Here is a 14,992-nt window from a genome sequence, read left to right as displayed (position 1 = left end):
AAAAAAAAAAAAAAAAAACCAACAGCAACAAAAATATACATTAGGGTAGGGGAAATGAGAAAATTATTAAATGAATTATGTTGTTTATTTTTGAAAGTCAATCAATATTTCTGAGTACCACTTAGAGGCCACGTACTCTGTTAGTCATTTAAAATTGCTGTTATAATAAATCAGATTTTTATATAGTCTTAAGCCCCTCCCTCATTGGTTTTCACAAAAAATATTGGAATATTTTTCCTAGTGTAAGAATAAAATAAGTGTGGAATGTAAGTATTACCTGCACAACAGAGCCACTGGCCACAGATTAAAAAGCTTATATTGCTTTTGACACGCTTTCCAATTTCCTGTTCTTATAATAGCATTAATGTCAAAGAAGGAAATCCTTAATTAAAATGAAACTTTATAGAATGTGTGAGTGACATCTTTATCAGATGAATAAAAGTATATATATTAATATTATCTCAACAAAATTGACAAACTACATTACTTGTGCAATCTCTCTCATTTTTAGTTCTGGTAAAATTGACATTACAATTTGAAAATAAATACTTCCAAACTAAAAAAAAAGTTAATCTCATCCCAAAACACCCCACGGATACACCCAGAGTAATGTTGAACCAAATATCTGGGCACCCTCTGGCCCAGTCAAGTTGACACATAAAATTAACCATCCCAGGGGATTTGTGTTTCCTATGCCTGCAACTTTAGTGTCTGTGAGGTTTTGACTTACTTGATTATTATCAACAGGTAGGACTGTTGCTATATAATGGAGCAGAGGGAAATATTTTTGTCACTCAGTTTACCTATTTCCTTGAAGAGAACTTGTGACTTGGATTAGGGTGCAGATTATTTACTAATAGATTGCTACTCAGGAAAATTTTCAAAGGGAATGAAATAGGATAGGGCTTAGAAACGAGCCAAGCAATGATGTGAACTCAGGTCAAGTCTAGTATTAGCCATTATCACAGGGAGAGGGTTACAGAGCATAGACATTACACAGAGTTCTTTCCTTTTATTAAGGGGCTGGCCTTTTGTAACCCCTATCAGTCAGTCATTGGGGGTTGAGTGTAGACTACTGGGGGTTGTGGGATAGGCATAATTTTCTGGGTGAGGTGGCTACAGACACCTGAGGACAATTCTTCGGCAAAGGTGGCAGCTATGAGCTGTTAGCAGTCAGCTGGAGAAGGGACACTAGTTCAGTAACCGGGGCCTGGATGAGACACCAGAACAGTGTCTACCACAATGACTGAACAACTTACGAAGATCAATCGGAAAATAGATAGCAGCTGCTTATACTGCGTCTTTGTGAAGATGAGCTGGGCTGTGTGTATTGGAAGGCAGAGAGGGGAAAGGCCTCTCAGTAGTCTGTCTGGTAGGTATAGCCTGCTGCTGGCAGCCTAAGGGCTATGCTTACTTGGCTCTGAATGCATAGGGATGTAGAATACATACTACAGATTATTGAATGGTTCTCATCTTTAAGAACGGTATCATAAGGAGATAGACGGACATTAGTAAGCAATTCCTAAATAAATTCACGACTTAGAAATGTCCTAAACATAAAAATGGTAGGCTTACATTCTACTGCCTACTGCCACTCATTTCAAATCCACCATTTCCCCTGCACAATTCTGGATAAAGCTATCTTGATGGCACTATTTACCAGTGCAAAGTGTGTTTCTCCCACCCATTCTTATTATGGCCTTCATTTACTGTCCACCTAATAGTTAATTTTGTTTTAGGAAATAACCTCTTCATATGTATACCCTTCTTTTCTCTCTTTGACCTCTTCTCTGCCCGATCACTTTTCTACACGCTCCACAAAAGGTATGTATCAGGGAGCACTGGAAATGGTTTGGACTTGAGGATATCATCAGAAAGTGCATGTTCTTTACCAAAACCTGTTTTAAAAAGTTCTAGTGCAAAGGTGCTTCAGACAAGATTAAGTTTCTTACACATAATGATGATTCTTGACCCATTCTACCTCTTAGTTGTAAGAATTTAAATTCTTTAATTACTATGCATTTCTGTGACTACATGTATTGAGAAAATCCCACCAGTTTTAAAGATCCTGAGATAATACAAGAGGGAATATTAAAGGCAATTCACATTCTTCATACTTAGTCTCTGTTTCCCAGTTTCTACCTCTGATTATCTGGCCTCTGTCACATGACTACCTTAAAAAGCCTTCCAGTTCATTCCCAGAAGCTCAGCATAGAGCTAGCCCTTTAGCAGCCTGCCTTATGGGCTAATCTTGGCTCTCTTAGTCATTCTTACCTGGGAAAAGTCTAATCACTTGGCCTGCAAAGTCTAAATTTTAAGAAACCATCCTTTACTGGTATTACTTCTTTTAATTGCAGACACTGCTCCCAGAAGAAGATAAATACTCTCTGAAATTTTAACTCTGCAATCTCAGTCCTAGAAAATAACAGTAAATAAATTCTATGCATGGATTTAGAGATTGCATATTACCTTTATTTTGACATTAAAAAATTTTAAAACCCAAATTCCCATCAATGATAGACTGCATAAAGAAAATGTGGCACATATATACCATGGAATACTATGCAGCCATAAAAAAGGATGAGTTCATGTTCTTTACAGGAACATGGATGAAGCTAGAAACCATCATCCTCAGCAAACTGACACAAGAACAGAAAACCAAACACTATGTTCTCGTTCATTAATGGGAGTCGAGCAATGAGAACACATGGACACGGGGAGGGGGACATCACACACTGGGGCCTGTGGAGGTAGAGGCTAGGGGAGGGATAGCATTAGGAGAAATATCTAATGTAGATGATGGGTTGATGGTTGCAGCAAACCACCATGGCACGTGTAAACCTATGTAAAAAACCTGCACATTCTGCACATATACCCTGGAACTTGAAGCATAATAAATAAGAATCAAAATTCTATTTTAAGGACATCTCTTGGTGATTGTTTTTACTCTAAAGATCATATATGTAGTAACAACTTAAAAGAGACATAGGCTGGGCATGGTGACTCACGCCTGTAATCCCAGCACTTTGGGAGGCTGAGGTGGGCAGATCACGAGGTCAAGAGATCGAGACCGTCCTGGCCAGCATAGTGAAACCCCATCTCTACTAAAAATACAAAAATTAGTTGGGTGTGGTGGTGGGCTCCTGTAGTCCCAGCTACTTGGGAGGCCGAGGCAGGAGAATTGCTTGAAACCAGGAGGCAGAGGTTGCAGTGAACCAAGATGGTGCCACTGCACTCCAGCCTGGCAACTGGTGAAAGAGGGAGACTCTGTCTCAAAAAAACCAAACCAAACAAAACAAAAAAACAGAGAGACATAAAACTTACATTTTCTGGTAAAAAAAAAAATTAAATCTAATTTATAATCAAATATGTATTAGATTACTGTGGGGTTAAGCACATTTTATTTTATTTCTTAGCTGTTCATATTTTCCAGAGCTAGCCTGGTGTCAGATCCACTTTCACAAGGCCCAAAAAGAGTCCTCTTTGAGTTAGGTGTAAGGGTGAGAAAAGTCAACAAGGGGATTTTACGGAAACAGAAAGAGGGTACGATGAAGTGATTGGAGGGAAAAACAGGAGGGAATTTCCCTGGCCAACATCCCAGCTCTGGCCTTCTCTAAGGTGGTGACCCTTCAAAAAATAATGGCATTAATAAATAAATACTAAAATACTGGCATTATGATTTTGCTGCAGTATTTCAGTCACTACTTAGACTAAAATAATTAACTTGTTCAGCCTCAGGAATTGCAGCAAACAACCTGTATTTTGGTATTAAAGTGTGGAAGTCAGAGAATTTCTTAACTAAATAATTAATTTGTACTCAGGCTACCTTTTGATGTAGACTCACCTCTCTGCTGCCCACCCCAATAAACACAGAAGGCTTTATTTACTGAGTTTTCAGGAAAGAGACATTTTGTAGGGGCTTCAGGATTTCATTTTAATGTTATCAGCATTTTTAGATGTATACAGACACCAATATCATATGATTGCTGTTATTTTGTAACTGTTAATTAAAAATATGTATAACATAAGTAATTCGAAGTGGTATCTTTGATCATACCCAGATGTTCTTTTGGCTATGCCTATAGTTTCTAGGTGAATTTACTCTTACAGCACATCAGATGTTTAACTTCAGTTGTGTATAGAAGCGGTACATTAAAATATGACAAGTGAAATCTATTCAGTTGAGCCCTCTCAAAAGAACTGCTTCCTCAGTCTTTCCTAACAGGCACAATTATGTCCATTTTCCCCTCTTGCCTCTTATAAATCTATAACAAATTTTAAAAATAACAGTGCTGTCACACTTTCTGTTTTCCTTTTAGTACAAATGCTTGCAATATCTATTTATATGAACTGAAACTGTTGTCACTGTCTACAACCAACATTTAATAAGCTTTTACATTCCATACGGTTTAGAATCTAGATAACTGCTTGAAAATATTGAGACCCCAATTATGAGAGCATTTTGTTTACCTTGTAATTTTTAGACCTATCAGTCTTTTTAGGAGAGTTTTAATCTTGTTTGTGGATTTTTTAAAACGAGCTTTTGAGGAGCCAAAATGTCCTCCTCCAAGGGAATACACACTGATTGTTTTTTTTGTTGTTGTTGTTGTTGTTAAATCTCAGATATGTTTAATTTCTCCTACATCATCAATTGCTTATTAAATTGTAACTTGGAATTCTTACAGGCAATAGAAAATCCAGTTCTACTGTGCTGAATTTTCAAATATCTCAGTCTCAGCCACTCATCAAGAATTTTCTAACATGTGTCTTATTGATCTTCTTGTTCTAGACTGACATTTTCTGAAGAGGCAGGAGATGTGATTTGTGATTATGGGGAGCAGGATACTTATAATAAGGCCAAGTGCCTGGCTTTAGCTCAGATTATCTACAGTGAATGTGGGCTGCACAAGAAAGCTCTCCTTTGCTTGTGTAAACAGGGTCAGACTCATAGGGTCATGGAGTACATACAGCAGTTTGTCAAGGACTTTACTTCCGGTAAGTGAAAAAGTCTCAATTTGTATAAATTTGAATTCTGGACTTTAATTCTAAGAGTACCCATAATAGCAGACAGTACTTTAAACTTATGTTATAAAATCAATTTTATATATACCAATAAGTAGGAGATTTCTTTTGTAATTTTTCATGAATATAGGTAAGCTGGAGCTGATTGACTTTCATGCTAGACATTAAAAAATATTATATATTTCCTCAAAATAGAAACATTTAATAAATCAGATAGTTCTGGAAATATATAGTTTTAAAGATAAATTTAGCAGATATGCTAGAACATACTACATAAATGATTTTTTAAAATAACTTATTTGTGATATGTAATGTTTTAAACTGTAACATAAGCATTAGAAATGATGAATTTCTAATTTATTTCAAAATTTTAAAACACAATTGAACAGTAATGTGAGATTACAATTGGACAGTAATCTGAGAAAACTGTGGACCTTAGGGTGACTCTAGTTGGATGAGCAGATCTCTTTACTCTGGATCTAGTTTGGCATTAACTCAAAGTAGAGGCATTGCTGACATCTCCCCATCTCCCAGACCAGTGCCAGTCCTCATTTGCAGGCTATGTATCCCAGTTCTAAGAAGATGCAAAATGGAACCAAACATAGCCATTTGAGGTCACATTATTCCAGGAAAAAGGAGTTTTAGTGGTTGTTGAATATGATCATTTTCAAGCAATTAATTGACTTTTCCTTAGAATCTATGTATTCTTTTAAAGTTACAAATTTCTTCATTAATAACAGCATGCCCTGGACTATTGCTGTAATAATAGCTAGGCTTTTTTTTCATGCATTATCTCATTTAATCCTCACGTTGACTCTATGACGATGAGGTAGGTTTTGTTACTATCCCATTTTATAGATAAAAACAATGGTATGTTTCCACAGAGAAGCTAAGACACAGAGGAGTAAGTGATTCGCCTTTAGTTATGTAGTGACAAAACAGAATCTGGCATAGTAGGTACTAACTAATATTCTATTATCTAAGTATACAGTTTTGGTTTCTGTGTTAACTATTATTTTTCCGTATGCAAGAATTATATTTGTTAATGTTTAAACATGGGATAACTCTTAGAATTTAAAAATTTTAGGGATAGGGTCTGTAGTCCCAGCCACTCAGGAGGCTGAGATGGGAAAATTGCTTGAGGCCAGGCATTCTAGGCTGCATTAAGTGATGATTTGCCCCGGCATTCCTGCCTGGGCATCAGAGTGAGACTTCATCCCTAAAAAATTATTATAATAATTTTTTTAAAAAAAGAAAATATATTTTGAAATGTAGTAAGCAAAAGGGAGACAAGGAGTTCAAGACCAGCCTGGGGCACTATAGTGGGACCCCATCTCTACATATTAAATACATTTTAAAAACCCAAGGCCTTCAGAGTTCAAATTATGTCTAGGGTAGTTCTTGAAAGGCTCTCAGAAGTTATTCTAAAAATTACCTCTATTGTGGCCCCATAATAATATTTTTACTTAAAAAAGTTTAGGAAGTTAATACAAAGTTTATAAACTTAAGAATATAGAGGGCACGGTGGTGCATGCCTGTAGTCCCAGCTATTGTGAAGGCTGAGGTGGGAGAATGCTTAAGCCCAGGAGTTTAAGGATATAGTACATAATTATTGTGCCTGTGATGAGCCATTGCACTCCAGCCTGGACAACATAGTGAGACTTTGTTTTAAAAAAATTAAGAATACAAATCATAATTGTAGCTTTAGATTACCTCAATGGTTAAGTAGTAGATTAAACCATATGGAATTGTCCTTTTGTTGGTCAAATTTAGGCAGCTTCATATGGCTCTACCTCTAGCTACTTGAAATAGCTGATGGCTTCTTTAAGTTTTCATTTGTGAATTTCTAAGTATTTGATATTTTTAGGAAAAAATTACTGAGTTGCTTTTTCTGTGCAAGGCACAGAAAGAAAGACATTATACTTACCAGAATTTGGTCCAAATATGAGTAACAAGATATAGACAAACTGTAGTATTAGATGAAACCTTAGAAATTCGCTCCAATTCTAGCACTTTTCAGATGTGAAAACTGAGTTCCAAAAGAATAAGTGACTGATGGAGCTATGATTAGAATTCAGGTTTCCCGATAGCCAATCTATATTTTTATTGTACCACATTTCTTTTCATTATAATTATGTTTTTGGTACTCTTATGGGTAGTTTTCCTTTGTTTTTTGTTATGCTGAGCATGATTTTTTTGATGGAGGGGGCTAGGGGATAGTACTGTTGAGTTTAGGTTGGAGTGGCTCATTGAGGGCTTCGGAAGGATTAGAAAAACTGTTGTTGATTGGCAGGTATAGACATTAGCTAGTTCTGGTTTCTAGTTGATTTATCATATTAGGATATTGAGATAAAGTTTGCATTTTTGCTTTCAGATGACCTGTTGCAGCTATTAATGTCATGTCCCCAAGTTGAATTAATTCAGTGTCTCATTAAAGAGTTGAATGAGAAACAACCATCTTTATCTTTTGGTCTTGCCATACTTCATCTGTTCTCTGTGGATATGAAAAAAATTGGCATTAAGCTACTTCAAGAAATAAATAAAGGTGGGAAAGGTAAGTAGAGTAAAATGTTGTGGAAGAAATAGTGGTGGGTTATTTAGGGAAAGGTTTAAGATGATTATGCATAAGTTAACTCAGATTTTCCTAAGAGTTCCTTCTTAGCAAGAGTTAACTTTAGTAGTTTATAAATGTAAAGATTGCCATGTAAATAATAGTCTATTAGCAGTAGAATATATTTCTTGAGAAAATTAGAATGAAGAGAGAATCTTTATCAAGCCTGAGGGGAATGTTACAATAATTATAATCACTAACACTAAAAACTTTATATATATTGACATATGTATATATTTAGCCATCTTTTTATATGTATTTTAAATGTTACGTAGACATAAACTATATGTTTTAATTCTTAAACCAAATGTATGTGTATTTACATATGATATTCACCCTGAACCTAACTCTGCTGTAAATTAGAGAGTAACTAATTAGGCTGGGTGCAGTGGCTCACCCCTGTAATCCCAGCACTTTGGGAGGCTGAGATGGGTGGATTGCTTGAGCTCAGGAGTTCAAGACCAGCCCGGGCAATGTGGTAAAACTCCGCCTCTATAAAAAAATATATAAAAATTATCCAGGTGTGGTGGTGTGCACCTGTAGTCCCAGCTGCTCCAGAGGCTGAGGTGGAAGAATGCCTGAGCCCAGGGAGCTCAAGGCTACAGTGAGTTGTGATTGTGCCACTGCGCTCCAGCCTGGGTGAGACCCTGCTTCAAAAAAAAAAAAAAAAGAGAGAGGGAGGGAGGGGGAGAGAGAGAGAGAGAGAGAGAGAGAGAGAATAATTAAAACTCTTATTTTCTTTTTATTAATATAGGAAGTTGAACAGACGACTTGATTTTAAATTACTTGAAAATGTATTTTGGAAGATAACTTTATATTTTGAAATTATCACTATAGATAACTAAAATATTTTGATAGAAAAATAATAATTATGGTAGAAATAAAATTATAGTGATGACAATATTCTGAAAAGAGATCCTCTTTTATGAAGTACCATAAGTAATGCAGGTAATAGATAAGAAATGAGTTCCATAAATGTTAGATCCCTAAGAGATTTTACAAAGTAAACAATATGAAATTTCTTTAACAAACAAAATGATTTCCTTTCCTTAAGAAAAATATTTGTTATAGAAGCCCCATCATTAAGAGGTCTCCATCTAGAGACAGGATGAAGAGTTTGTCAAAGAGTTTCTTAAGTCCTTGGGTTAGCATCACTAAGGCATTTAACTAAGTGTTTGAAATCATGAAAACTTGACCTATAGGTCCACAGTTATTTGATAGTTTCTGGTGGTGCCTTATAGACTCTGAGAATAAGGATGAGCCCATACTCGTCACTTTCTGAGCTCCTGCCTTATAGCCTTCAGCATCTGCTACCTTAACAAAAAGGAGATGGTGGAGACGTGGAATGTGAGAAAGTGGTGGAGGGTTGAACTGAGACATGAAGAGGTTAATGATAAGAGAGGAGGAGAAGGAACTAACGCAAGTACTTGCCATGAGCTAGACTGAGCACTGAACGTTATATCGTTGATCTTAGGGGAATCAGGTAGAGTTTAACAGTAGCTGAGATGAAATCATGTCTTCTGTTTTTGAAGAATCATTAAAGTATGGATTATCAAATAAGAATAAGTGCCATACTATAATATTGTATTTTTCCCCCACAGATGCAGTAGAAAGTCTTATGATAAATGATTCATTTTGCTCTATAGAAATGTGGCAAGAAGTGGCAAGTATATGTTTACAGAATGGCTTTGACAAATTATCTAACGACATCATGTCCATTCTTCGATCTCAGGCTGCAGTTACAGAAATTTCTGAAGAGGATGACGCAGTCAACCTAATGGAACATGTGTTTTGGTAGTTCTATATCTCAACCAGTTGAGGGAGCTTGTCCAACATTTTATGTATGCTGGTTGGGCAAACTGATTTTGACATAACTAACTTATAAATAAATCTCGAGTAAGAAGCTCTAGAAATAAATCACACTTTTGTTATGATGACATTTAGATTTGTCTTTGAAATATTTATACCATTGCTTCCTTTTTCCCATATGGTCATTTCTTATATTGAATCTTGATAAAATCCAAGATTATAACTTTGTGCAAAACAGTGTAGGCATTTTTGTCTAAGCTAATGTCGAGATATATTACTTTCTGGTGATCTAATTTGATAGCAAGAACTGAGGAAGGTGTGGGTAGTATCCTGTCTGTTAGACTGTCTTCCCAAACATGAAATGCTACAAGCCTGACTTGACAAGAGGGATTTCATTTCAAGGTTGGACTTGCTGGCAAAAACCTAGAGTATAATAATTTTGTACTGCTGGTTTGAAGATGTGCCCCATGCTTTGATATATATATATAAATATGTCAAAGCTTAAGCTTCTAGTATAAAAGCTGGGAATCTTGGCATGTTATTACTCAGAGAGAGGGCCAGTCAAATTTTGCATAGAAGTAGACCTGTGATACCTATGGATATAGAAAATATAAGAAGTGGTTTGGATGATTTCAAGTATCTGAATAAGTATTTGATTGAAAACTCTAAAAGTTCTATGCCATGGACAGGTGTAATATTAAAAATATTTAATGATTAGTATGGCATGGGCACAAATGAAGCAGAACAGGTACCCAGTGAATTAGAACAGCCTTTAGCCTTTATGCCACACACCAGGGCATACTAGCTAAATGTCAGCCTTGACCATGGAACATGGTTAAAATGAGCTGCTGGCTGGGCGAGGTGGCTCATGCCTGTAATCCCAGTCGAGGCAGGAGAATCGCTTGAGTTTGCAACCAGCGACCAGCCTAGGCAACACAGTAAGATCCTGTCTCTGTTACTAAAAAAAGAAAAAAAACATTTTTCAAGCAAAAAATTAAAATGAGCTGCTATTAGAATAAGGGCAAAAAGCATCACTTTTCCCCTCCTAAATTTAAATTGAGTATGTATTTTTATGTTATGGTGGAAAGAAGATTAACGGGCAGTCAGACAGCTTCGTATTAAAATTCTGGCCCTACCTCTTCCTCATTTGTAAAATATGGGCAGTCATCCCTTAGGCTTGCTGTGAGGATTAGTGATAATGTATGTGTATCACTAATATATAAGTGTATAACATAACAGAGGAACTTAAGAAAAGAAATCTGTAATTCCTTTGTAATAGGCCCCAGAAACACATTTTTCTATGAGTTTATACTTACTAAATCCCATATGTCTATTCATTTGTATTTACATGTTTATCCTTCTTTAAAGTATTTGATATATTAATGCAACTTATTGCCAATGTTAAGCTATCTGTCCATACTCGTATTAGGGCTGCCTGGCTTATCTTATAAATTCAGAAGCATTCAAGCTGAGTTTTTAATTTTTCTATTTGGTGCTAAACAGAGTACTGGATAATTATAATTCAGCTTTCTAAAGCATAGCATTTTTAAAGTAATACATGTGCATAGTTTTAAAAGCAATTTATTACTAAAAGGCTTATAAAAATAATATTTGAATTTTGGGCCTTCATACTAGCTGTTGAAAAGAGTAGATAAAGGATGGAAAAAGGGAATGGCAAGAGAGACATGTTTCAGCAGCCCTGGTTCTTTGTGTGCTGATGGCTTAAAACCTGTTTTTTTTCCTTTGAGATCTATCTGATTGATAGAAAGCTATTACGTGTCCATTGACAGAGCTTAGAAAAAAAAATGTGTTCATGAAAGCCAGGGGGATAAAGTAGACGTATAAATCTAGACGAAGCTTAAACAGCCGCTGTTGTTGTTCTTTTAATTTTGCCTTGTTTTTCCTTTGCTCATTATTATTCCTTCTCAGTTAGAATTGCCTTTGGCAGCTTTCCCAAGGAAAGTAAAAGTTGTCAAGTGAATATAAATTTTAAAAAGCCTGGAGATGGAAAATGGAGTTGGGAGGAAGAGCAAGATTATCAAGTTAAGTGGAGAAGGAGAAAGAATTGAGTTGTGAGCTACATAGGGCTTTGAAGCGATAAGGGCCTCCATGTAAGCTGCACTGAAGGAGGCATAATATGGGCCTCTGCACAGAAACTTGCATTCTAGACCAGCCCCACTGTTTTCTAGCTATGTGTCCTTTTCTTCACACTTAAGATAAATTTATTTTGACTAGATAACTCCTCCTGTCATTTCGAACTCTAAAATTCAGTTATTCTGAAAAGGTAGAAATTATTTCCCAGTGCTTCTTGACCTTCAACCTAAATTTGAAATACTACAATTCAACATCAGCATCAACAACATCTACTGAATACCTGTTTTGCACACAATTTCTGCTAGCAAGATTACAACTTCAATGGAAAGACACAGCATATTTTTTAAATTACTACTAATAATTCCTTAATTCCTTAGTATTATCTAATAGCCAGTCCATATTCAAATTTCACCAATTGTTTAAAAATGCCTTTTACCATTTGAATTGTTCTGATGAAGATTTAACCAGACTTGACTTGTTAAACCCAGTTCATGTGTTTTACTGGTCTTGCTCACTTGAGTGAGTCTTCTCTCTTTTCTTCTTCTTGCCATTGATTGCTTTACATAGCAGGCGCATAGCAATGGCCATGATGAATTAAGTTTCTCTGATTTCATATTAGGTTTTCTTTCCACCATATCAGTGAGGAAAGGAAGATATTTATTACAAGGTCTAAAAGATTTAATTGTAACTAGTTACATTTTTATTTATTATAGTCAAGCACGTATCAAAATGATTTCTATTAAATTCATTCATTCAGAAAGGTTTAGAGACATTGTGAAACAGAAATCTAATAAAAAATTTTCTTAATATTAAGAACTTTTCCTAAATCCTGAATTAACTAAGAAATGACCATTAAATTAATCACTTTTTTTAACTTTAAAAGATGAAAAATTGTTACTTTTTAGGTGCCTATAATTCTGTTAGATTGCTAAAGCATATGTTAGGTTAAAAGTCAACGCAGAGGCCTTACTTTTTTTTAACTTTGTACATTTCATAGAAAGCTCATACATTTCTTCCATTCTTTCTCAGAAAAAAACAGCATTTAACAAATGTTTGGTGTAGCACTACTGAAAATATAAAGCTGTGATTTGCTAGTAGTTATAATTTGTTGTGTTCTTGAATAAAAACATTGGATACATAATAAAGACATTGTTATTTATATAGTTTAAAAATTTTTTTAAAATTGATAATTATCTACAGCTACCATCCCTACCTTGAGGATCTGTGTCAATCTCTCCTTGATGTTCTTTTCCTAGACTCCAAACAAAAGGTCACTTTCAAATACCTATAGAGCTCTGGCACTATTGTAAATGAGTGAAATGTATCACAGTCAGGGAAAGGAAGATCTGGGGACTTCTTGAAAGGGACAATAGTGATAAATTCCAGGCAATTTTTATTATGCAGGATTATGGACTTGGTATACCGTCTTGAAAGCTGGAAATGTAGATTTGATGTAAGTAGTCCTGATTTTTCAGAGTACTGTGTGGGCCAAACAAAACACATCTGCAGACCAGACTTGACTTGCAGGTCACTAATTTGAAACCTCTGTCATAAACTGAGGCTAGATTTAATTTCTTGTTTCCATCAACTTTATTTTTATTTATTTATTTAGACAGAGTCTTGCTCTGTCACACAGGCTGGAGTGCAGTGGTGCAATCTTGGCTCACTGCAACCTCTGCCTCCTGGGTTCAAGCAATTCTCCTGCCCCAGTCTCCCGACTAGCTAGGATTACAGGTGCCTGCCACCACACCCAGAAAATTTTTGTATTTTTAGTAGAAATGGGGTTTCACCATGTTGGCCAGGCTGGTCTCGAACTCCTGACCTCAAGTGATCCACCGCTTCGGCCTCCCAAAGTGCTGGGATTATAGGCGTGAGCCACCATGCCAGGCCTCCATCAACTTTAAATGAAGCTTTTTGAGTGGATAAAGAAAGTAAAGAACTACCATATTTTCTCATTTGGAAAAGCCTACTGCAGAATACCCAATTTACTGATGTGCTGATAACAGAAGGGAGGATAAAGGGTAGACCTACTATGTGTAAGCCAATCCAGTATGGAGACTATTTTGATTTCTAATGCTGAGGAATGTGGAAGATAGCACAGATGTAATTTGCAGGTAGAGAGAAAGGTGCAGACTCCTTAAGTAATTCTGACTTCCCCCAACCCCACTGTAAAGAATAAATCTGTAGCATTCTTCCCCAACTGTATGACATAAGCCTGGTTAAGAAGCAGTATTACAATTTTAAAATAGAGGCTACAAAAGTACATTCTGAAGATTTGCCTACATGGATCCTTGTCTCTATCCAGTTAGCTCTTTAGTGGAAATTCCACTGTGGCTGTGGGGGGTTTCATTGTCATGTTGTATATCAACTTGCATCAATAGGCACCACCAAGCATTTTTAGCTCTCCACTGTGGGCAAACTCTTTAAGCTCCCATGTGTATTACTGTGTTAGGGCCACACTAAGAAGGATCCACCTTTTCCACTCAAGGAATGGTTGTATGGGTTAAATTCTGTTATCTTTTTTATTAGGTCAGATAATAAAGACACTATCATAAATAGAGTGAGCTTTAGGTGGATTTGTGCTTAGCAAGAAGTGCATATCACCCTTCCAACACTTTGGTTGTACACAGATCAGAATGTATATTAACACATTCCCATCCATTTTCTCCTGGAACTCTTCCTTCACTTCATACTACTCACATATTTTGACTATACTGTTGTTGTTTTGAGATGGATTCTCACTCTGTCGCTCAGGCTGGAGTGCAGTGGCACTATCTCAGCTCACTGCAACCTCCACCTTCCAGGTTCAAGTGATTATCCTGCTTTAGCCTCCTGAGTAGCTGAGATTACAGGCACCTGCCACAACGCCCAGCTAATTTTTGTATTTTTAGTAGAGATGGGGTTTCACCATGTTGGCCAGGCTGATCTCAAACTTCTGACCTCAGGTGATCTGCCCGCCTTGGCCTCCCAGAGTGCTGGGATCACAGGTGTGAACTACCATGCCTGGCCTGCCCACACATTTTGAAAATTACATTTTGGAAGCAGCTCCCCGCAATGGGACTGAATTATCGAAGATTTTTGCCAAAATTTTTTTTTTTTTTTGATGGAGTTTCGCTCTTGTTGCCCAGGCTGGAATGTAGTGGCGCGATCTCACTGCAACCTCCACCTCCTGGGTTCAAGCAATTCTCCTGCCTCAGCCTCCCGAGTAGCTGAGATTACAGGCGTGTTCCACCGCACCTGGCTAATTTTGTATTTTTAGTAGAGACAGGGTTTCTCCATGTTTGTCAGGCTGGTCCTGAACTCCCACCTCAGGAGATCTGCCTGCCTCAGCCTCCCAAAGTGCTGGGATTACAGGCGTGAGCCACCGTGCCCGGCCTGCTCACACATTTTGAAAATATACATTTTGGAAGCAGCCCCCAGCAGTGGGACTGAATTATCGAAGATTTTTGCAGAATT

At 36.7% G+C, this 14,992-nt stretch overlaps 1 protein-coding gene and 1 long non-coding RNA gene across 7 annotated transcripts in view; one reads left to right on the top strand and one right to left on the bottom strand.

Annotated features, from left to right (window-relative positions):
• The window catches only part of CLHC1 (clathrin heavy chain linker domain containing 1), a 71,104-nt gene extending 58,423 nt beyond the window's left edge, over positions 1–12,681 (top strand). For all 6 annotated transcript variants that reach the window (XM_037743409.1, XM_017542383.2, XM_037743406.1 and 3 more), the window contains 3 exons: positions 4,790–4,995; positions 7,397–7,576; positions 9,235–12,681. In XM_037743409.1, the coding sequence (XP_037599337.1) occupies positions 4,790–4,995; positions 7,397–7,576; positions 9,235–9,431 (583 nt within the window). In that variant the 3' untranslated portion in view covers positions 9,432–12,681. The remainder of the gene's footprint in view (positions 1–4,789; positions 4,996–7,396; positions 7,577–9,234) is intronic.
• Positions 1–14,992, bottom strand: part of LOC108313821 — a 188,167-nt gene that overhangs the window by 12,111 nt on the left and 161,064 nt on the right. The gene's annotated exons all lie outside the window — the stretch shown is intronic.

This window comes from Cebus imitator, unplaced genomic scaffold (genome assembly GCF_001604975.1).
Source record: "Cebus imitator isolate Cc_AM_T3 unplaced genomic scaffold, Cebus_imitator-1.0 Scaffold143, whole genome shotgun sequence".
Lineage (NCBI taxonomy): Eukaryota > Metazoa > Chordata > Mammalia > Primates > Cebidae > Cebus > Cebus imitator.
This window is presented reverse-complemented; position numbering and strand designations above follow the sequence as displayed.